Source organism: Culex quinquefasciatus, chromosome 2, assembly GCF_015732765.1.
Source record: "Culex quinquefasciatus strain JHB chromosome 2, VPISU_Cqui_1.0_pri_paternal, whole genome shotgun sequence".
Lineage (NCBI taxonomy): Eukaryota > Metazoa > Arthropoda > Insecta > Diptera > Culicidae > Culex > Culex quinquefasciatus.
The window spans coordinates 131,197,232-131,219,441 of record NC_051862.1 but is presented as its reverse complement, the minus strand read 5'-3'; the positions used below and the strand labels follow the sequence as shown (position 1 = coordinate 131,219,441).

General features: G+C 40.7%; 2 protein-coding genes across 2 annotated transcripts; one reads left to right on the top strand and one right to left on the bottom strand.

Moving 5' to 3' along the window:
- Positions 1–25: 25 nt before the first annotated feature.
- Positions 26–12,315, top strand: LOC6031952. The gene is made up of 3 exons (XM_038252810.1): positions 26–371; positions 431–725; positions 10,696–12,315. Exons 1-3 carry the CDS (start codon positions 179–181, stop codon positions 12,188–12,190), a joined length of 1,983 nt encoding a protein of 660 aa, XP_038108738.1. The 5' UTR covers positions 26–178; the 3' UTR covers positions 12,191–12,315.
- On the bottom strand, positions 12,200–21,288 carry LOC6031954 (ATP-sensitive inward rectifier potassium channel 8). Its single transcript, XM_038252811.1, has 3 exons — positions 20,927–21,288; positions 19,894–20,862; positions 12,200–12,457 (listed from the first exon to the last, which is right to left on the bottom strand). The coding sequence occupies exons 1-3, from the start codon at positions 21,044–21,046 to the stop codon at positions 12,362–12,364; spliced, it is 1,185 nt and encodes a 394-aa protein (XP_038108739.1). The 5' UTR covers positions 21,047–21,288; the 3' UTR covers positions 12,200–12,361.
- Positions 21,289–22,210: the final 922 nt, after the last annotated feature.

Genomic DNA, 22,210 nt, shown 5'->3' with positions numbered 1-22,210 from the left:
AGAGAGAGAGTGAGCGGGAAACGTCAAAATCAAACCAAACTGCCGCGAACCGCGATCGTTTCGAAACTTGACCGGTTTCTTGAGAAATTTCTTTGGAAAATTATCTTTGTTTTACGTTCGTGTTATTTAAGTATTGTTTTTGTTAAACGTTGAGCAATCGTTCACCAACCCAGCCAACATGGTGTACGAAATAATCTCGTGCGCCCGGGACACCCAGCTGCATACATTTCCGGGGTTGGAGCAGCTCGGTTCAAGTCCGCACGTAAACAGCAATGGAAGCGATTGCCACTTTTTCTCGACCAAACTGTTCCTGCGGGCCAACAAGAACTGGGGCGTTGAGATGATGCGCATCAAGGACGTGGACGGAAAACGTATGGAGCGAGATTTTCTGAAATTAATTAGAACCTTTTAAACGATTGAACTCTTCCAGCGACCTTGGCCTGCGTCAAGAAGATCTCGATGGACAACCTGTACTGCGCGGCCTGCCCGAAGACGGACCGGGAGGAGTTTGCGATGGGGCTTACGTCCGGCGCGATCCGGTTGATGAACTACAAAAAGTCAACCTACACGAAGCGGTTTGAGGCGGACAAGATCGCCAACGGGGTTACGTTTCTGGACTTTAGCGCAACCGATGACTTCCTGGCGGCCGTTTACGAGAGTGGAACAGTTAGCTTGTACGGTATGAAAACAAGCAGCCGGGTGGCCACGATGAGCTTCGATAAACAGTGAGTCTTATTTTTTCAACTTGAGATTTTATCAAATCTTTTATTTTCAAACATGATTACTTCAACCAACATTCTTGATCAGCTTGTCTTTATTCTGCTTGAAAAACGACTGCAGATCCGTAAGCCACGCTTTGTTATCCTTCGATACGGGTCCCTGTTTGCCCTTCAGGGCATTGTCCACGGCTGCCTGCACACGGTTGATGTCGCCAATCTGTTTTTGGGCTGGCTGTGCGGCGAACGCAACGGCCACCAGCGCCAACGCGGCAAGCACAAACAGGAGCTTCATTCTGGGTGGAATGGTTTTACCTCAGAGGATCTCTTCGCACAAACTGCTGTCGATGCACGGGTCGTACTGAGATTTTATAAATCTGAGCGGTTCGAGGTCGACAGATGGTTTGCAAATTTTGTCGCGTCATTATTGAATTAAATTTGAAAAAAGTTTGTGTAACCAACACTTATGCATGGTCTTATATATCAAAAGTATTTCTAAAATGCTTTTCATTTTATTGAGTATCGGTTTAAAAGTACGCCAATAATTAAACAATTTTTCATCGCTTATTTTATTTTTATTTTTTTTCCTTGGTTAGTGAAGCTAAATAATCCTCTCTTTAAAAAAATCAAATCGTCGCGTCATGCCTGCGAGCATCTTTTAGCAAGTGTTTGAACAGGTGATTTTTTCTTGGTGATTTGCCACCATTCGGAAACATCTCGAACAAATTTCTGTAGTCACGTAGTGCGACAGTATGCAACTCCATTGAAAATAAAATGATTGAATTATTTCTTGGTTTTAGATTAAATTTACTTGTAGGAATGCTTTCTCGATTTTACGTATCGTTGAGCTCCGATTTGGTTGCAATCATGAAAGTATTCATTCCAAATCGACTAATTGTATCACTTTTTCTCAAATTAGTGCTTATATCAAATTCCCCGTAGTTTTTGGGTTGGCCATTGGCCGTTGCAAATATTTTTCAAAGTTTAGTAAAAAAAAACCAACCGCCGTTGATCGCCATCGCGCATGGAAGCGTGTACTTCAAAGGAATCGAAAAAAAACTACCCGCTTGGTTTAGACGTGCACATCAACATCCGCCAACCCTGACTGAAAAGTCCGTCAGACGTCTGTCGTTTGTCGTCCGTGCAATTGTACGACGTCGCTCGACAATGTCGTGCGACTTTCGCGCGAATGTCATACACAGAAAAAAATATTTCTGTAAATTTACATTATTTATCATGTACCAAAAGGTATCATGATAAATGATGTATATTTACATTAGGTTCATTGGAAATTTACATTAGATTTATTGGAAATTTACATTAGTTTTGAAAATTTACATTAGTTTTGGAATTTACATTAGTTTTGAAATTTACATTAGTTCAAATCAATTAATTCTGATTGGCCAATGGGAATGAGAAGCTCGACTTGGATTGCAGTAGGAAAAGGGTGTGGCCTATGTTCTATTTTAAAATGAGTGAAGCGGGCAGCAAAAGGAAATTATGATTTTAAAAAGTTGTTTCACAGGTAGGGGACGCTTTCTCGTCGACGGCCAAGTGGAATGACGCTGGACTGGAATCGAACGGACGACGGGTAGAATGTTCGGTGTTACTGCTGCTACCCGCTGCCGACTGAGCCATCTTCGCATTTTATAAACGAGCGGCTAAAGCATCAACTTGTTCAGGTCGAGGCTCAGGCAGTGGGCCAGCAAAGTATGAGAGCGATAGAAAGAGAACCAAATATAACTATTTTTAGTTCGGGTAGTTTTGAAGTCAACGTTTGGCAGAAATACATTGGATATATGATTTACATTAAATAGGCATTTACAGGAAGCCAAACACGGGTAGAAATCCATCAGATTTGTGTTTCCATGCTCAACGTTTCCATTAGATTCATGATTTACATTAGATTTAGATTTACATTGGAGTAATTTCCATGACTTTTTACTCTTTACATCATATTTCAACATTACATTGAGTGAGTTTACATAAGAAACGGTAATTACGTGCTGTGTAAATTTACATATTTTTTTCTGTGTACGTTTTTGCACCAAAATGTCGTATTTGTCGTGCGATCGATGATCGAAATTGTACGACATTGTCGTACGACATTCGACCGACGTCGCACGGTTTTGTTATTTAGAATGTCGTGCTATTGTCGTGTGCTGTCATTTCGGATTTTTAGGTTATGTTGCAGTTGAAAAAACTGTTGTTTTGTTTTTATTGTTTTTTTTATTTCAACTGTCAAAATTTCAAAAAAATATTTACTTGTTCACTTAATTTCACTTGCGGATCGCCGATTCTTCTCCAACTTTGCTTCCTTCGGGATTTGCCTTGACCGCAGCTTCCGGCTTGGATGTTGGAGGTGGCCGTGGCAGCATCTTGGCCGTGTTGGACTTTTGCTCCTCGACGCGCTGATCAAAACCCGGATGCGACACCTTGGCGACGATCTTGAACCTCCGACGGATTGATGTTTACCGGAGTACGAGAGGCTGCTTCCTTGGGTTCTACGGAAGCCACGCGGGACCACACGGGGACGCATGGTTTCCGGCAGGATCAGATCAGAATATGTTTGTTGCCTGAAAAAATATAACATCAATCAACAATTGGCAAGAATTTTCTAAATTAAATTCAGAATTCAATAATAATAATAATAATAAAATTTCAAAACAATACAATTTCAAATATGTAGTATTCAAATATTTTGTAACTATAAAAGAAAAACTAAATTTATTTATTCTCGCTTACTTTTACAAAATGTCCTATGTACACAGAAAACCCATGGCGCATTGGTTTTTTAAAAAGAATTCTAATTGAAGACATTTTAAAAATTTAAATTTAAATACGTATAAAACTCAAATTACTGCAAATAATTAAAAAATCCGACAATATTATTATTATTTAAAAATTGTACCAAATTTGAGAATTCTAAAAATATTTAATGATCAAACGTTTACAAATTTCAGCATCATCATCTCATCATCAAATTCTAAAATTCTAAAATTCTAAAATTCTAATTTTCTGAATATTAAAATTGGAGAGTACCTCAATACCAAAATCATTTACTTCAATTCGTGATATTTTTAACTCCTATTTTTCATTAGACCAAAATGTTAGATAATGTTAGATTTTTAGTATCTATGAATTGAAAAATTTTGTATTTAAGAATTAGGGAATTTTAATATTTAAATTATTGTCAATTTTAAAATTTTCATATTTTAGAGTTTATTTTTTTTAATATTTGAAGACTTTGAGAATTTTAAATAAATGAATTGTATAATTTAAGAATATTAACAATTTGCACAATATCAAGAAATTAAATGAATTTAGAATTTTCAATTTCTTGCATTCTTAAGTTCTGGAATGCTAGAATTTTAAATTAAGAATGAAAAACTTTATAATTGAATTTTACAATTATCAAATCAAATCAGCGTTGAAGTTTTTTTTAAGCATTATTGGATTAAAAAGTTAAGAATTTGTGATGTTCATCTAATTTTTAATTTCGATCGTCCAATCGCACTCCCAGCACACCTCCTCCATCGTTTCTAAAACATGACTCACCAGTTCCATTAGATATGGAGGCAACCTCCCGCGGAAAGTAAAACACCAAACACTAACGGCTTCCTTGATCGCAAACTGGTTCCTTACCGTCCCGTCTTCCGGAATGGCTCGCCGAGTAATCCATATTTCCCGTCCTCCTATACCGCCACGAAGACCGCAAGCTGGAATACAAGACAATTGGATTCGGTTGTCGCCCACTCCGGCCGGAACTTTCCTTTTGAAAGTAATTCAATCTAGAACACAACTTACCTTTAAACTGGCCAAAATCCTCCCAAAGCCTAAAACCAACAACAATTTGTTCGACTCGGTTGCAATCAAGTCCGAACAAGTTCAACTGAAGAGAACTGTCAAACTGTTTGCGTCGACGATAATCGACGTCGAATTGAAGGTAAATCGATGGAAAAACAACGTCGGGCATGTCGAGTGTTTGTCGTACGTTTGTCGTCCTTTCGACCAATCGATATCGAAACGGTAAAATCAAAATCGTGCGACAACTCGTACGACGTGCGACATTTTTCAAACAGGGAATGAATAGAATACATATGGGCAAAAAAAGAGAAAAAAAAAACACTTTGACAACTTATCCTATTTTAAAACTAAAAAAAATCATTGAAATATTCAAAATCATTAGAACGAGTAAACTAAGAACTGTATTTTAAGATGAATCCTCCAAGTGTTCTTACTTGTTCCGCACGAGTTTTGCAACCACGCAGTGTTGTTGTCATGTCGATGAAAATTTTTCAGAAGTTTTTGTGGTGAAAACAGGTCACTACTGCCTTCATCCGTTGACGCTGGTTGGTTTTCCCTCGGTTGCTGACTGAAGCCAGGAGGTGTTGTGCTCTCTGCAACTTTTTGCCGCTGATTCAACGGCAATGGCTGCAGATTTGGAACCACTCGAACAGATCCCGCTCCTGGTGACGCCAAAGCAGGAAAATCAACGTCCGTGAATGCTGGTGGTGTTTTGCGACGATTTGGTTGGTGCCTCGTCGTCGCTTGCTGCCGAATTTTCACAAACTCAGCACGTTTTGGGCAGCTCCGATTCTTGGTCGAATCCTCGCCACCGCAGTTGAAGCATTTCGCTTCGATGTTCTCGTTGATTGTTTCGCAAGCTTGAGTTTTGTGCTCACCTCTGCAGGTTGCACAACGACTCTTGATGAAACAGTTCCTTCCACCATGTCCAAACTGCAAACAGTTCGAACACTGTGTCACGTCACGGTGCACTGGACGATAACGTTCCCAAGTCACGATGATGTTGAAAATTGCCCGAACTGCTTTCAGCTCAGACGGCGTTGTTGATCCTTTCTCGAGATGAACCAGGTACAGTTGATCACGATACTTGATGTCCTTGTTGCTCTTCTTTCAGCACACTCACATCCATGTCGTACAGACCACGGAGGACCTGTTTCATGGGGCGTTTACCTGGATCGTCATGGCTATAGTTTTCAATCTTTACGTACGTAGTTGTAATCCTTTCTGCTCGGTAGCAGAATTTTGAGTCAATCAGCAAAAAAGGAAATGAAAGCTCGTAAAGCACCAGATTTGATAAACCCGGCCAGCAACTTTCGCACCGAATCAGATTACGATGTTTTCACAAAAATGGGTGGCAACTTTTCCCGTCGTTCAAATTTATCCTTCTCGCTCACGTCCACAGGAAGGGTAGTGAACTGGTTTTTAGACGATATGTGAGCGTCTTTGCTCAAACTGTCTGTCTTTGACTGTCGACATTCTTTAACTTCTTCAAATCTAACGATCTTGCTAGTGAGGACGACCGTCTCTTTTTCTTGCCGTTAGGCATTTTTTCACTTTTTACCACCTTTCAGGATCTAATATAGAGGAGTATCTCACTGATTGGTGGTCCCCAAGGGAATCAATGGGAAGCTAATTTTGATTGCATGCTAATTTCCATATTTTAAGCATAAGTTTAGAAACGGACGTTAAAATTAGAACACAATTAACGTGAAGACTTCCATCATTGTCATAATTTTTCGTTCAAAGATATACATTTTGCGTCGCATTCAATATTTTGACAAAATTCCTTCAACAAGTTGTTTAGAATAGTGCCTTACACATGCTGATTCCTTTTGGTAACGATTATCCCATTCCTTGTGAAGTTATGGAAATCGTCATTAATCAATGATTGCCAATGTCAATGACTGTGCCACAAAATTATATAAATTTTGAAGCACAATTGATTTAGATCAAAAATTCTTTCAGTGGTTTCAAGAAGGCAACAACCGGCACATGCTGATTCCTTTTGGTGCTGAAATTCGTTAAATTGAATTTAATACAGAATATTTTATAGTGATGATCAATTTTCTTCGAAAATGATCAACGGCTTCACCTTAATGGAAGATTTTTTACAAAAAAGTTTTTTTTTTAATTTGACCACAAATTATCTAATGTTGATTAAGACAACAAATCTGGAGTTTTTTTTTTTAAAGGTCCAATAAACCAAATTTCCAGTTTTTCCCTGGAGATGGAACCACACGTTGCCGTCGTTTCAGGGCTATTTGCCAAGATGGTTTCCGATGTTGATATATATCACACATTTATTTTATATTTATATACTTGTGTTGATAGAAATCACAGCTTTTATAATATGTAAAATTACAAGATATTGAAATTTTTTATTCGAGTCTCAATATTCTTGTTCGTAAAATCTGTTAGAAACAGGTTTAAAACTGTTTGATAATGGGGAGGAATAGTTAGTTTTTTTGTAACTTTTTCTAGGTTGTTTAATAATTCCAGACTTCAGTTATGTGTAAGCCAGTTTAGTAATGCTATCAGAATTTCTGATTTCAATTGAAGTGGTATACTAACCATTTTGAATTGTCAAAAAATCCATAGAGTCTCGATCAATCAATAATGAAATGATATCGGACAAAATTCGTTAATCTGTTGAACTAACGATTTTCGGATTATGGTTGTATCGATCATTGTTGCGAATCGAGGATCTACTGGAGTTTTGACGATCAAATAGAGCCTAACATTTCAAAAGGACACACAGGTGTGAACAGGATTGTGTCTCTTTCACTCAAATTACATAAGATATATGATAGGGATACACTCTTGTTTGCAGAGCTTGTGTGCCCTAATGAAATGGAAGGCACGAAATATTCGTCTTAACAACGAGTGTTCAACTTGTAAAATATGAACGTTTCATTAATGTTTATTGTTTTTGGAAGCAGCAAGACAGGTTTTAAAAATAGGCAAAGAAATGTTTGGCTTTGTAATTAAAATTTCGGGGATTTGAGATTCAAGTTACTTTCAGACAGTTTAGTTGAGGTTGTTGTTTCAAGTTAGTTAGTTTTTCTGAAATGAATAATTGGACATAAATGATTAGTTAAATTAAAGTTAGTTGCAGTGTACGACAAGACTACTGACGGACGCGACAGGACGGGGTCCAGAAAAAATGCCCCTGACAAGTTAGTTTTCATCTTTCATTTTCCAGTTAATTTATTTGATTACCTTTAGATTTGAAATACATCATAGGTTCCCTTTGTATAAATCTCAATTGAGTTTTTGATTGAATCATAATTTCAGATTTCCTATATTCAGTTTTAAAGTTAGATTAACGTAACTGCTCAAGTCATCCAAATTCTTACTACTCACACCTACACTAATTTTCTTTCACCTTCCCCCTCCCGATCCCCTATATCTGCCGGTGGTGTTCATTTGGTATGCAATACTAGTTCGGCCACTACCCTTTTTTCCACAAGAAACCGGACTTGGACTGACTTGAGGCCGCGTCCCCCACCTTGCTCCGTAAAACGAAAACGAAAACGAATAAACCAAATTTCCAGTTTTTGCTTTTTGGGTGTTTTCGAAACCGCCTTGAGTCAGGGGTGTTCAAAAACACCCAAAAAGCAAAAACTGAAAATTTGGTTTATTGGACCTTTTCAAAAAAAACTCCAGATATGTTGGGTCGCGGACCGTATTATCGGCGATTTTTTAATACCCCCCGTCGCACGGGGAGGTGAGTACGAAAAAGACGTCAGTGGCAGGCATGCCAGATTTTGAAGATTTTCGGGCACATCACAAAAACGCAAATGAGTTTAACTTGATGGCAAAATAATATTTTACAAATCTGTTTCTGGCAAAAGAAGCAAAACATTGTTATCTTTTTCGTGAGTAATTCATTTAATTACAAATCATCGAATAACATGGCAAAACAATACGTTTGAGCATTGAGCCTGTGCTCGAAAATCTTCAAATGTGACATCCCTGGTCAGTGGTGGCAACTGACGTCTGCTTGACCTGTTATTGTTTTGGATGTTGTTTGTAATATTTGTGAAAATATACGTTCTGTTGTGTTTTGACACCCGTTGAGACTGGTCGTCTCATCGGGACCAAGAAAGTCGTCGTGTGTTATTTTATTGTACCGTCCTCCCAGTGGTGTCTTCGTCCGCCGTCGTAATATTCGTTTCGTTTCTTGTTCCGGACGTCCCCGCAGTAATGCACAACGTAGGGGACTGGACGATCGGACCGAACAACATAAATATTGTCAATGTTGTTCAATAGCGAATATCAGGCCATCATCGGGGCCCTAAAAAACAAATTAAAGAATAAGAATAAAATCCATTTACGGAATTTGGCGAGAATTACTCAGCTATGGAATGCAACCTAAAGCGTTCAAATCAGTTGAAACGGCGCAAAATTATATATATATATATTTTGCAAAAATCGACGACACGGCGTTGGTCTAAATACTTAGGCCCAAAAACCTCCGTTCAATTTTGGATCCGATTGGACAAATTATCTTCAAATCGTTCGGCTTTCGTGAAGAATTGCTGTATTATTTTTAGTTTTTATGTTTTATTTTTATGTTTTAAGTTTTTTTTGCAAAGGTTGTTTGCAAACTTATGCCATGTTACTATCGGTGAATCTCTGAATTGCTAAATTTATATTCTGTAGCTGAAAGAGTAGGGTATTTTAACCATTAGTGGACCCCCTAGTAGAGCCGAAGCACATTTTTAACAAATTTTCAATATTTTAAGCACGTTTTCATAACCCCTTTGTACAAAACAATGAAATCTGAAGTCTTTTGAACAATTTAGACTATTTGTTTGATCAGTTTTTTGTTTTTGAGCAGAAACATAGCCATTTGAAAAAAAAAACTTTTTGCCTTTTATGGCCCCTTTTCCTATAGTGGACCCGGGTCCATAATCCGATTATGGACCCGGGTCCACTATAGGCAAACTGTTATTTTTATACAAAATTTAACCGATATTTGATGCTTTGATGCATGGTGTAGGTCTAATGATAGATATAATGAATAAAAGATGGATTTTGCTCACTTTTCATCATAAACAAATATGTTTTGTTAACAAATTTGGCTTTAAACAGCAAAAAAACCTAACAGACATTTAAACACATTTTTTTCCGAAACAGATCAGAGAAAAAACGTTTCAAAAAAATAAAAATATTTAAAAAAAAGTAATTTTGATGCAAATTTTTCCATATTAATTACATAAATGGTTGACCGAAACTGAACAATGGATTTGTTTATAAAGTTGCTCATAAAACCTCGCATGTTCATTTAGAAAAAATGTTTTGTTTTTTATTTATTATTATAAAATATCATTTCAAACTGCAATTATGATGCTTCAGTTAAGTACAATTAACTATAGTTTTGATTAATTATAAATTCATACGGCTTCAGCATTTTTAATACTTTTAACATGAAAACAACTATATTTATACTCATAATTGAAAAAATATGCGTTTAGGTTGATAACAATAAGCATGTATTGTATGTTTAAGAGAAACTTTTGCTTAAATACACAGTTTTCTTCAGTTTTGAAGGTTAAATTAACAGGGGTCCACTTTTGGAAAAGTTTGGATTTTCGTTGTCCTATATTGGACCCCCCTAATTTTTGCTCGAAAATGAGCAGTTCTTCGCTTTATTTTAGTAAAGTTCCTTAATGTTACATTATTTCAACTTGCTGAAGTTATATAATCAGTCAAAAAATGATTGGATGGTTAATTCAATGATAAATTATAAATGCAGTTTTGTTGTGAAAATGCTAGTGGCCATCACTGATTTCAGATGTCGAACTCAAAACACTTATTTTGGTGAAAAAGACAATTCAATGCCAGTCAACATTGTTTTAAATGATGCTGAACATGCCAAATAAAAGATTTGTAGACAACAACATGCTTGAAATTGTGATTTTATTGAATTTTTCATCAAAAACCCTTCAGAGGATCCACTATAGGAAAGGGGTCCACTAATGGATAACGTATCTAGGTATCTTACAAGTTAAGAAGTTCATGTTTCTTACCATACCGTTACTATGCTCGGGAAACATCAGAAACTAAAATCGTTTATACCCGCGGATTGACTCCACGTTGAGTCAACAAAGTAAACTAGTGCATATTCAACCCAACTGACCATCCTTTTGTCAATTTCCCTTTTCAGAACCACCAAGGTGCGTTTTCACCCCACCAAACGGTTCCTGCTGTCGGTAGCCTCGTACAACGGTTCCGTCATGCTATACGACACGCAAACCAAGAAGATCGCGTTCAACCAGCAGGACGCTCACGGCGCTCCCTGCCGGGACATAGCCATGACCGCCACTACTCCGGATGTAATCTACTCCGCGGGTTACGACAACGTGATAAACATTTTCGACACGCGTAAGAAAATTACGGCGTCGCAAATCCGCTCCAACTATCCGTTCGAATCGCTGGCGATCTCCGAATGTGGGGGCTATTTTTGCGCAGGAAATTTGAAGGGCTTCATTTACGGGTACGATATGCGGAATCTGGCGGAACCCATTAATACCTGCAAGGTGCACGATAGTATCGTGAACAGCATTGTGTTTGTGCCGAAACCGGCCGAAGCCCGGGAAGGGAACAGTCGTCGGGTGAGCTTCGAGCCCTCACGGGCATCGCTCACGGCTGCTGAGGTTGTCCCGATTAAGACTGTCGCTTCGCCGGTTCCGGTTCAGGTCAAAACCGAACACGACAGCTTCATGGGAGAGATTGATCAGTTCTTGCAACGGCGTGACTCGATGGATTACATGTCTCGGCTGAGCACTTCTTCACGGTTGAGCTCGGATTCTCGAAGCAGCATCAACATGGGAGGTGGTAATAATTTGATGGGTTACTTGGATGACTTGTCCGATGGCAACTTGGACCTCGATCAACTGGAGGCAGCTCAAACGAGTCTGGAAGAAAGCAACATCAATGTCAATCGGCTGCTCAAAAGAACCACGATTAAAAAGCAACCCTCCGTGGATCGAACCCATCGTTCGACGGTCAACCTCGAAAACATCCGAGAAGAGTCCGACGTTGACAGCAGTCGCGCCCTGGTTGAAATCCCATCCGACCCCAACATTGAATCTCTCAAACAAGCCACCAATGGATCCTCCAAAAGGAATTCCCTTCGGCGCTCAACCGATCTAGAGAACAAGGAAAACCAACACGGCACTACAATGGACAAAAGCTCCACCCCACAACCGGATGCGAACCCCACCTTCAACTGGGACACCCCAAAAGCCCCCCAACCAGCAACCACCGTACCCACTTCCGACGCTCCCATGTCCGCCTCGGTTCAGGCCGGATTCGCCGAGCTCAAGCTGGAAATCGCGAACCTTCGCAGCGAACTGCGCGAAGAGATGAAGGAGCACTTCTTCCAGAACAAAATCGACCGCAAATACACGGCCCAGGCCACGCGCAGCAACGTCTGGATGGGTTCGTTCAACCTGTGGCAGGAGACGCAAAAGAAGCTCGAGCGCATCGACGAGGTGACCCAGTCCGGGTTCGGTCTACTGCTGACAAACGATGAGTTTACGCAGCGCTTTATGGCCCTGCAGAAGGAGAACGAGGCGCTGAAGCGGCGGCTGGCCGAGCTGGAGAAGGGATCGACGACGATGGCCGGGGGAGGAGTAGGAGGAAGAAAAAGTAAGTAGAGAGGGATGTGAAATTTTGGGTTTTATTTATTGTCGCGAAAGCCACCGAGTGGCGGGCGAGATTCATATTTTTATTACTGCATTTGTTTTATGAGATAATACACGGAGAAGATTGATTTTTGTAAGCCAAAATGTTTGATTCAGTTGAAAATTTGAGAAATTTCATGAACTTCAAGATTGGCTTTTGTTCGCTGAGCTGTCAATAAACGGGAACGCATCACCCGACATGTTTTTCATTAAAATGCCATCATCGGAATCACTGTCGTCCTGCAAAGGAAAAAAATGTTCGAATAACTTGAAAAGTTTAAGGTTCACTCGAGTAAAAAAAGCCAGAAACATTCTATTGGTTTCGATAATTTCGAAACCTCATCGAATACAACTCAATATAAAATCTTCACCGACTCAATGACTGTATTGACTCAGTTGCTTACTGTCTCACTAACTTTATCAATCACCTACTCACTTCCTCGCTCACTCACTTTCTTACTCACTCAATCACTCACTAAATTACCCAGCCACTTACTTACCTTCCCACGCACATACTCAGTAACTGAGCAACTCACGCAGTTACTTACTTAATTACTCACTCACATACTCAATCGTTCAACCACAACCTCACTCACTCAATTATTTATCACTTACTACTCACTCAGTTGCTCATTTTCTCACTTATGGCATGTCTACAATAACTTTACCCATGGATGGTCCCTTACATAGAACGTTGTACGTGGTGTAGGAATTTGAACTCATAGTAATAAATCTGATCCTCTTTAACGAGAAAAAAAACTAAAATTACGGTGTCTTCGGTAAAGTTTGCCCAAATTTAAAGAAGATCTTAGTTCCGAGAAATTGTAAGAATCGGATAACTATTGCGCCCTCCACAGGTAAAAAACTGAAACAGCTGCTTTTCATCATACATTTTGACGATTTTTCCCATACAAACTTCAAGGGCTTAGAGGGAGGGGTTTTTTTTTTTTTTATAACTGTCTTTATTTATTTAGGCTCATCTACCAAAGTTTTACGGAGCCGGATATCATTTTTACATAATTACTTAAAGCTAGGGTTAGTAAAGGGGGAAAGCCGAATACTCGCGGCTGTTTCGAGGTTAATAATACATTATGTTTAAGGACGGACTTTTGCTTCTGTGCGGGCTAAGGTTCTAGTTTTTATCAGATGTTACTATTGCTAGGTTGCAGGGTGGCGATGCTTGCGAGATTGATGCTGTTACAGGTGCACTTTAATTGACTTTAGAAAGCGGTACAAGCAGAGAAGATATGGCACATCTTGACTTGCCAAAATGTCACGAACAGGGAAGTCTGATTGTCTTCCTTGGGCCCTAAGGGAGTCTAAGAGTTGAGATCTAGCGTGAAGGTTCTCTGGACAGTTCCAAACAATATGTTCGATATCGTGATAACCCTCTCCACAACCGCAGAGATTGTCATCTTTTAAGTTAATCCGATATAAGTGAGCGTTGAGTAGGTAGTGGTTTGACATTAATCTTGATATTACGCGTATGAAATCCCTTTCAACATTCATGTGTTTGAACCACGAAGTTGTAGAAACTTTTGGCCTGATAGAGTAAAGCCATCGACCCATTTCGCTTTTGTCCCATTTGGTTTGCCAGCTTACAAGAGATTCTTGACGAGGGATTGTAAAATATTCGTCATAAGTGATAATACGATCGTAAGTGGATCCTTCCAAGGCACCTTGCTTTGCCAACGAGTCCGCTTTCTCATTTCCTAATACAGAACAATGAGAAGGGATCCAAACAAGAGTAATTTTGTATTTTTTCTCTACCAGTAAACTCATGATTTCTTTAATTTTATGAAAAAAGAACGACGAGGAATTGGGTGATTTCAACGACCGGAGAGCCTCAATTGTACTAAGGCTGTCAGAAAATATGTAGTAGTGATCTTGTGGCTGCAGGTTAATGATCCCTAGTGCATAATGAATTGTAGCTTGTTCTGCTACGTATACTGTAGCAGGATTTTGAAGTTTGTGGAAGGCACTTACTTTCGTATTAAATACCCCGAAGCCTGTGGACCCTTCGATTAGCGATCCGTCTGTGTAGAACATGTTTTCCGCCTTAATATGGTTATATTTAGACAAAAAATATGCGGTACTAATTGCGAAAGTTGACTTGCTGGTATCATCTTGATTTCTTGTTGCATAGATAAATCAAATAAAACTGATGGGTTATGCGTGCTGCTTATTGTGCTGCGGTTGGGAGTAAAGTTTGAAGGTGAGATTTCCTTGGTTATGTGGTTGTGATAGATAGTCATAAACCTAGTCTGAGGATTTTTGTCGAGAAGAAGATCGAAGTTCTGGATCACTAATGGATTCCTAATCTCACAACGAATCAACGTTCTGTGAGCGAGCTGATACAATCTGGTTTTCAGCGGAAGAACGCCTGCAAGTACCTCTAGGCTCAGCGTATGAGTTGAGTGCATGCATCCTAAGGCAATGCGCAGACAACGATACTGTATTCTTTCAAGTTTGATCATGTGGATTTTCGCGGCGGATTGAAAGCAAAAACATCCATATTCCAATACTGAACGTATCGTCGTTTGGTATAGCCTAATGAGGTCCGTGGGATGTGCGCCCCACCACGTACCCGTGATTGTTCGGAGGAAGTTTATTCTCTGTTGGCATTTCTGTTTCAGGTATCTTATTTGACAAGCCCAAGTACCTTTCGAGTCAAACCAAATACCGAGATATTTGAAAACCAGGGACTGTATTATAAGTTTTCCCAGTAGGTACAGCTTCAGTGAGGGGGGGTTGTGCTTTCTGGAGAAGACGACCATTTCCGTTTTCTCAGTTGAGAACTCGATTCCTAATTCCATAGCCCAGCGAGATAAATTGTTTAAAGTGTTCTGCAGAGGTTCAGAAAGATGGTTGGCCGACTGACCAGTAACTGATACAACGCAATCATCTGCCAATTGTCTTATTGTGCACCCGTTATCGAGGCAAGAGTCAATTGCATTTACATAGAAATTGTACAAGAGAGGGCTTAAACATGATCCTTGAGGAAGGCCCATAAAGCTAGATCTTGTGATTGTCACGTTACCATGAATGAAATTCATGTGTTTTTCCGAGAGTAAGTTATACAAAAATTGTTCAATAAAGGTGGGAGTCCACTTTTGTGGAGTTTATCTGCTAGCACCTCGATGCACACTGAATCAAATGCTCCCTTTACATCTAAGAAAATTGAAGCCATTTGTTCTTTTTAGCGAAAGCTAGTTGAATTTCGGTTGAAAGCAGCGCTAAACAATCCTGCGTTCCCTTGCCCCTACGAAATCCAAACTGAGTATCTGATAATAATCCGTTTGATTCCATCCATTTATCCAATCTGAAAAGTATCATTTTTCCAATAACTTTCGCACGCACGATAGCATACAAATGGGCCTATATGAATGGTGATCGGTGGCCGGCTTACCCGGTTTTTGAATAGCTATAACTCTGACTTGTCTCCAGACTTCTGGGACGATGTTTTGTTCAAGGAAAATATTGAATAAGTTAAATAGTCGACATTTTGCAACGGAAGGCAAATTTTTCAGGAGATTAAATTTAATTCCATCCATTCCAGAGGCAGTGTTATTGCATGAAAGGAGAGCGACCGAGAATTCTATCATCGAGAACGCGGATGATAGTTCCGGGAATACAAGATCATTCGAATACCTTTTCTGTTTGGGAATCGTGGAGTCGGGGCACACTTTTCTGGCAAAATTATGCAACCACCGATCAGAATACTCTTCACTAGCGTTTTTAGGAGCTCGGTTTCTCATTCTTCTTGCTGTAGTCCAAAGAGTACGCATGGAGGTTTCGCGTGAAAGCCCATCAACAAACGTTCGCCAATAGTTTCGTTTTTTACATTTTACTAAATTTTGGAACTTAATCTCCAAAAGGAGGTACTGTTCGTAAGACTCAATTTGACCCGTTCGTCTGTAAATTTTGAAAGAATTTGATTTCTCAGAGTACACTTCCGAGCACTCCTTGTCCCACCATAAAGATGGAGGTCGCATTCGGGAAGAAGCTGATGGTATTGGTTTTGTTTGAGCTTGGATCGCGCTACTGTGGATGAGATTTGCAAGGAAGGTGTATTCTTCTTGGGGGGTAAGAGGATCTATTGATTCAATCGCCTCGGTGATAATGAGAGCATATCTTTTCCAATCTATATTTTTCGTAAGATCGTATGTATAGCTGACTGGTTCTACAGGTTGATTTCCTGTCGCAATTGAAATCAAAATAGGAAGGTGATCGCTACCATGGGGATCTTGAATTACGTTCCAGGTGCAATCTATTGAGAGTGTTCTTGAGCAAATTGACAAATCCAATCTACTTTCCCTTGCAGGAGGTCTAGCAATTCGAGTTATTTCACCACTGTTCTTAACAGTTAGATTAAATTCATCGCATAAGTCATATATAAGATTTGCTCGATTGTCGTCGTACAATTCACCCCATCCTGTCCCATGAGAATTGAAGTCGCCGAGAATAAGTCTTGGCTCAGGCATCATTTCAACGATGTTTTTTAACTGTTGACGATTAACACTTGTTTTGGGCGGGATATATACAGAAGCTATTGAAAAACATTTATTCTTAATTTGAACCTGAATCGCAACTACTTCAATTCCAGGCTGAGAAGGAAGATTCAATCTTTGGAATGTTAAACCGTGTCTTATGCCTAACAAAACCCCTCCGTAGGAGTCGTCTCTATTTTTGGTAATGATATTAAAATTGGGAAAATTCAGACCATCATCGTTGGGTGGAAGCCATGTCTCACAGAGAGCAAATACTTCACATTTAGTTTCGTGAGCTAATATTTTAAGAGAATCTAATTTTGGAACAATGCTCCTGCAGTTCCACTGGAGAACAGAAATTTCTTCATTCATCTTCGACGTTGAATTATCCATCGAAGGATATGATTGTTGAAATAAGGGGCCATTGTTCAGATAATTTGATCAAAAATGTCCGAACGAAAGGGATCAGAGTGATTACCACGGTTCGAACACCGGTGGAAATCTGGAGCGCATCGAGAATTTGGTTAATCAACACTGTGAAACCGATTAATCCTTGCTTAGGTTTGTTAGGATTTGGTTTGGGGGTCAGAGGTGGGGGCCTTGGCAATGGGGGGGAAACCGGGGGGGTTGATTCCAGGGGGGAGTTGGCTGAAAATTAGGGATCCTGTCTTGTTGTGGGGATAGCTTTATTTCTTTTCGGCGGATGCTTGGTGATCCATTGTTCCTTTTCCTCGAGTTACCCGTCCCGGACGTTGACGCGCCCGCATTGATCGAGTCGGCGACCGTCTCGTCGGAAGGCAGTATATTGTAGATGTTTCCAGAATTGAGTGGTTCGGTGGCTTGTTTGAGCATTTCCGCAAAAGTACGATTCGATCGTTGCTTCAGAGAAAGCTTAAGTTTCTCCTGACGCTGCTTATACGTCGGACAATCCGAGAGTTTGTGAAGGGCGTCCTCGTCGCAGTAGAGGCACTTGGTAGCAGCTTGCGTACAGCTACTATCATCGTGCTCTTCACCGCATTTGATGCATCTAGCCTTGTTGCAACAGTAAGCTGTGGTATGGCCGAGTTGTTTGCATTTTTGGCAGTTCATTACCTTGGGGACAAAAAGTCGAACAGGTAGACGAGCCTTGTCTATCTCAATGTATTTTGGCAGAGCGGATCCTTCAAAGGTCACTCGGAAAGAGTTCGAAGGGAGTAAACCGTTTTGCCATCCTGTGTGGAGGAGGAGAACAGTTGTTTAACCTCAATGATCTTCACGGGGTTCACGGCAGGGTTTCTGAAGTAACCACGGCACTCATACAGCTCATCTAGGGTTAAGCCCTCTTCTGTGACAACACCATCACACTCAACGATGCGTGAAGGGATGTAAACTCGATATTCGAGCGTGAAAAGCTCGCAGGTGACAATTTCATTGGCGTGAGAGATGTTATTCACAACTACGCGGATCTTGTTAGCATGGACACGTTTTATTTCGGATACGCCAGAAAACTTTCTCGTTAGATCTCGGGTGATGCTGATCAGGTTTAGGGGTTTCAATTTGGGCCGAAAGAAGACAATAAACGGCCCTGTTGAGCCATTAGGGTAGATCTTTGTGCGCACATTGGAAGCCTCGTCATCTTCGCCATCGCTTTCCATGCCGCCTTCGCCCCCAGACATGGGGGGAGGGGGGAGATGATTTTCTACTTAACTCTAGATTTTGCCACGCCGAGTTGATGAGGATGAAACAAACCGTCCGTTTGCTATTGTATTCGGTGGTGCTCCTTTGTCTAGCTCTCGCGGTTAGACAATGCCTTGTGTAAACGTTTTCGAAAACTCCAAAACACGCTTCGCGGTTTGGAGGGTTGCCTTTGTGGTTCGGCTGCTGATGGTGAACTTGACCGGCGATAATTGGCTTACACGCACTATTCACGTTCACGAACTGTCACGCGTGTCACGTACGCACTCGTAAGGTCAACCTTCGAGAAGTCGGCGGTGGATCCCTTGATCCGTTGAACGATTAGAAGCTTCGGTGCTCTAGCGAAAACAAACACGTCTTGCTTGTACCTCGATCAGATACCGACTGAGAGGGAGGGGTTCCCGTGGTCAAAATGAGCTCAAATTTGGAATTTAACCTGGTGATGAGTCAATCTTTGATTTCAGGGATTAGCCCTGAGTTAGCTCAGATTTGGACCACCCTAATAAACGCTGCTCGCGATCAACTAACGATGCCGGGCAACTAAAACAAAATAGACGCCCGAAATTACGATTAAACATGGAAAGCAACCGCGTCATTAATGCTCGAGATTGGTACTAATGACTCGAAAAAAGACGCCAAAAAACTTAATTAATTCAGCAGGCTAGCCGCGTGGCTTCGCTGCTCGCTATCGACTCAAATGCACGCAAGAAGGGAACTCGAAAAAATACTAAAAGAACTCAATAATAGAGAAAAGAACGAATAAAACAAAATTTTAATGAGCACAATGACCACCACATACATGCATGACGGGAACACGAAAAATAAATACAAAAAAGAATACAAAAAATACCACGGGGCTTTGTTACTTATACAGCATTCCCATCCACTCACCTTTAAATCATGCATAATCAAGAAAACATGTCTATGTGGATAAACACAACCATGCGCTTGCACTGTAGGAACATTATTGAATCACACAAAATAATTCAAATAAAACATGAACATACCTGACTGCGCGTCCCCACTGCCAGCGCACTAATGATGCCATTATTCAATTCAAGCAAAACATTGTAATAGGGTCGGAGCCGAAGTGTAAACAAAGAGTCTATCCATTACATTATATTAGGAACGAGCAGGATAGGCTCTTTGTTTACACTTCGGCTTCGGCCCTATTACAATGTTTTGCTTGAATTCCATGCACACAAATAGCGACACAAAGCTATGAGAATAAACATGAAAACCCCAGACTATGCGTCCCCACTGCAAGCGCGCTCAATTCTAACAAACAGCAATATTTTAAGTTAAGTGATTGTAGATAGGCTATTATTCACTCATTCACTCAGCTGCTCATTGTCTCACTTACTCACTACTTCATCACTAACTCACTTACCTATTCACTTACTTACCCTCTGTCTCGCTCGCTTACTCGGTCACACACACAAACACACAAGAAACATTGCAAACTTGAAATGTTGTGCCAATGATTTACGCCTGAATGGATTCTATCCCTACCTCTTGACCGTGGTATTCTGCCAACGATTCCATTTTCTCGAACTCTTTGTGCTGATCATCGCTCAAAAAGTGCTTCACATTCACCGCAACCTCATCCAGCTTCCGGGCACTGCAGCTCGGAGCGTTGACCAGTTCGGTCGCGTTCATATCCCTGTTCGTTGCAACGTACCGTCCGTGCTCTTTGTCGTAGTGCACAATATTCTTGAACCGATGACCCCACAAAATTTCACCCGGCATGTACGATGTTCTGGCTTCGTTCACCTGCCCGGTAATGTTGGTTCCACCACTGAGCGTGACCACAATTTCAAATTTGCTCTCGAGCAGATCTTTCGGCGTGAGGTCGTACAGCGGACTTTGGGCGTCGATCACGTGGCAAACGGTCACCGGCCAGAACAGTAGGACACGGCCGTTGTTCTCCAGGCTCATGTGTCGTTCGTACTTTTCGATGATTTCTCCTTCGAGCGATCGATGGGACTGCAGCATTACGACGTTGATCTTGGTCTCGATCGCGTGTTGATGCTTACTGTCACAAATCCGGAAGACGAAGCACAGCCGACCGTCGCGGCGGCATATGACCGCATGTTTGCTGAACTTCATGTTGGAGATCTTCTTGGGAGGTCGCACCATCTTGGCGTAGACAATCCCAACCATGGCGGCATCGATCACCAGGCCGACGATCAACTGTATCGTCAATAGCCCCAACGCTTCGGCACATTCCTCCGTCGGAGTCCACGTTCCGTATCCGGTACTAACTTGGGACTCGATGCTGAACAGTAGGAACTCCATAAAGGTGGTAGCACCTGCAACACACGGTTGTTCGCCATCGCCCATCCGCTTGCCCGTTTCGGGATCAAAGTTCAGATCACCATGGGCGTACGCCACCAAATACCAGAGAATCGCAAAAAAGAACCAGCTGACAGCGAAGCTGAGCACGAACGCAGCCAACGTGTAGCGCCATTGTACCTCGACCTGTGATCACACAAATTAAACTGTCTTAATCCTCTCTTTACAAGATAATCTTGATCCAACCTACCAACGTGTTCACGAGATCCTTCAGGAACTTCAACGATCGTTGAGGTAAATTGAGAAACTGCACGTTCCTTTCGCCCAGTTTGTCAATGGTCCGTTTCCACGACACAGCACGTGTCTCCATGGTCTGTACGGTAGATCCTCGTCGGATCGCGGCTGATCTTCAACTGCACGATGGTACTGATGAGAACGTCGTGAGCCGACACACAACGTTTAATTCGATTATCTCACTGTTTTATCTACTAATCTCTCGAATTGCTCTTGCCTGAGTTGTTATCAGTCGAGTAACGGTGGATCTTGTCTTGAAGAGTTGCTTCAAGGAAGATGAATTGTTTGGTCCTCAAGAGACTGATAACTGAAATCTGGCGAATCTTAAAAGATTTGCTGAATTATCGTGATAAGTGAATGTTTATTTTAATCACGACACGCAAAGCAAAGCCCTAATTCAGAAGCAAACAACGAGAACTAAACTGCATCGAGCGTACAATTAGTGCGAGATTAGCATAACCGGAGTGTTCTAAGTTTGGTTCTGACCGGATTTCGCTTTGTGTGGGAGTTCAATCCAAAAGGAGGAAGAAGTGTCGTCTGTCCAGCTGTGTTTGACGTCATTCATCTTTATGATTTAGGCATCTAGAATCGTGACGTCGCGTTTTCTCGTCGAGAGCAATGATGAATTACACTGAGGTCGATTGAATTAGGGTTTAGGAATTTGACTTCAATTACAATTTTCTGTTTTATTGTTTATTGCAGTTTATGGTTTAGATTAGAAATAGAATGTAACAAAAAATACTTTGTTTCCGGATATACGACAAGCTTGTTCCGGTGCGCAATCTGGCCCAAATTTAAAATATAAGATTGGTTGGACGTAACAGGAGTTGGCGAACTTTAAATGATATTCACCCGTACAAGTTTGTTGTTAACAAATAAATCGATTTTTGAAGTCTTTTTGTCAAACTATCCAGACTCGATTATCCGAATCCGATTATCCATGGTTTGTATAAGACTTCGGATAATCGAAAAAAAAAATCATTCTTTTTACATAACATTCGAGTTCTGCGTCTCATTGCCAAATTTGAGTGGATTCTTCTCAATGGAGCACCCGCAGTCGAGCAGTTTTTGACAGTTCGCTCCGTAAGACTACTTGCAACGTGAAGTTTTATAATTGTTTCAAATTGCGAGCAGTTTTAGAACTGGCGGAAATGAAACTAGAACACGATGCTTGCAACACTGATTTTGTTTTGAAACTGAGTTCTATTCCAGTTCCAAATCGTCTCACGTTTGAAACAAA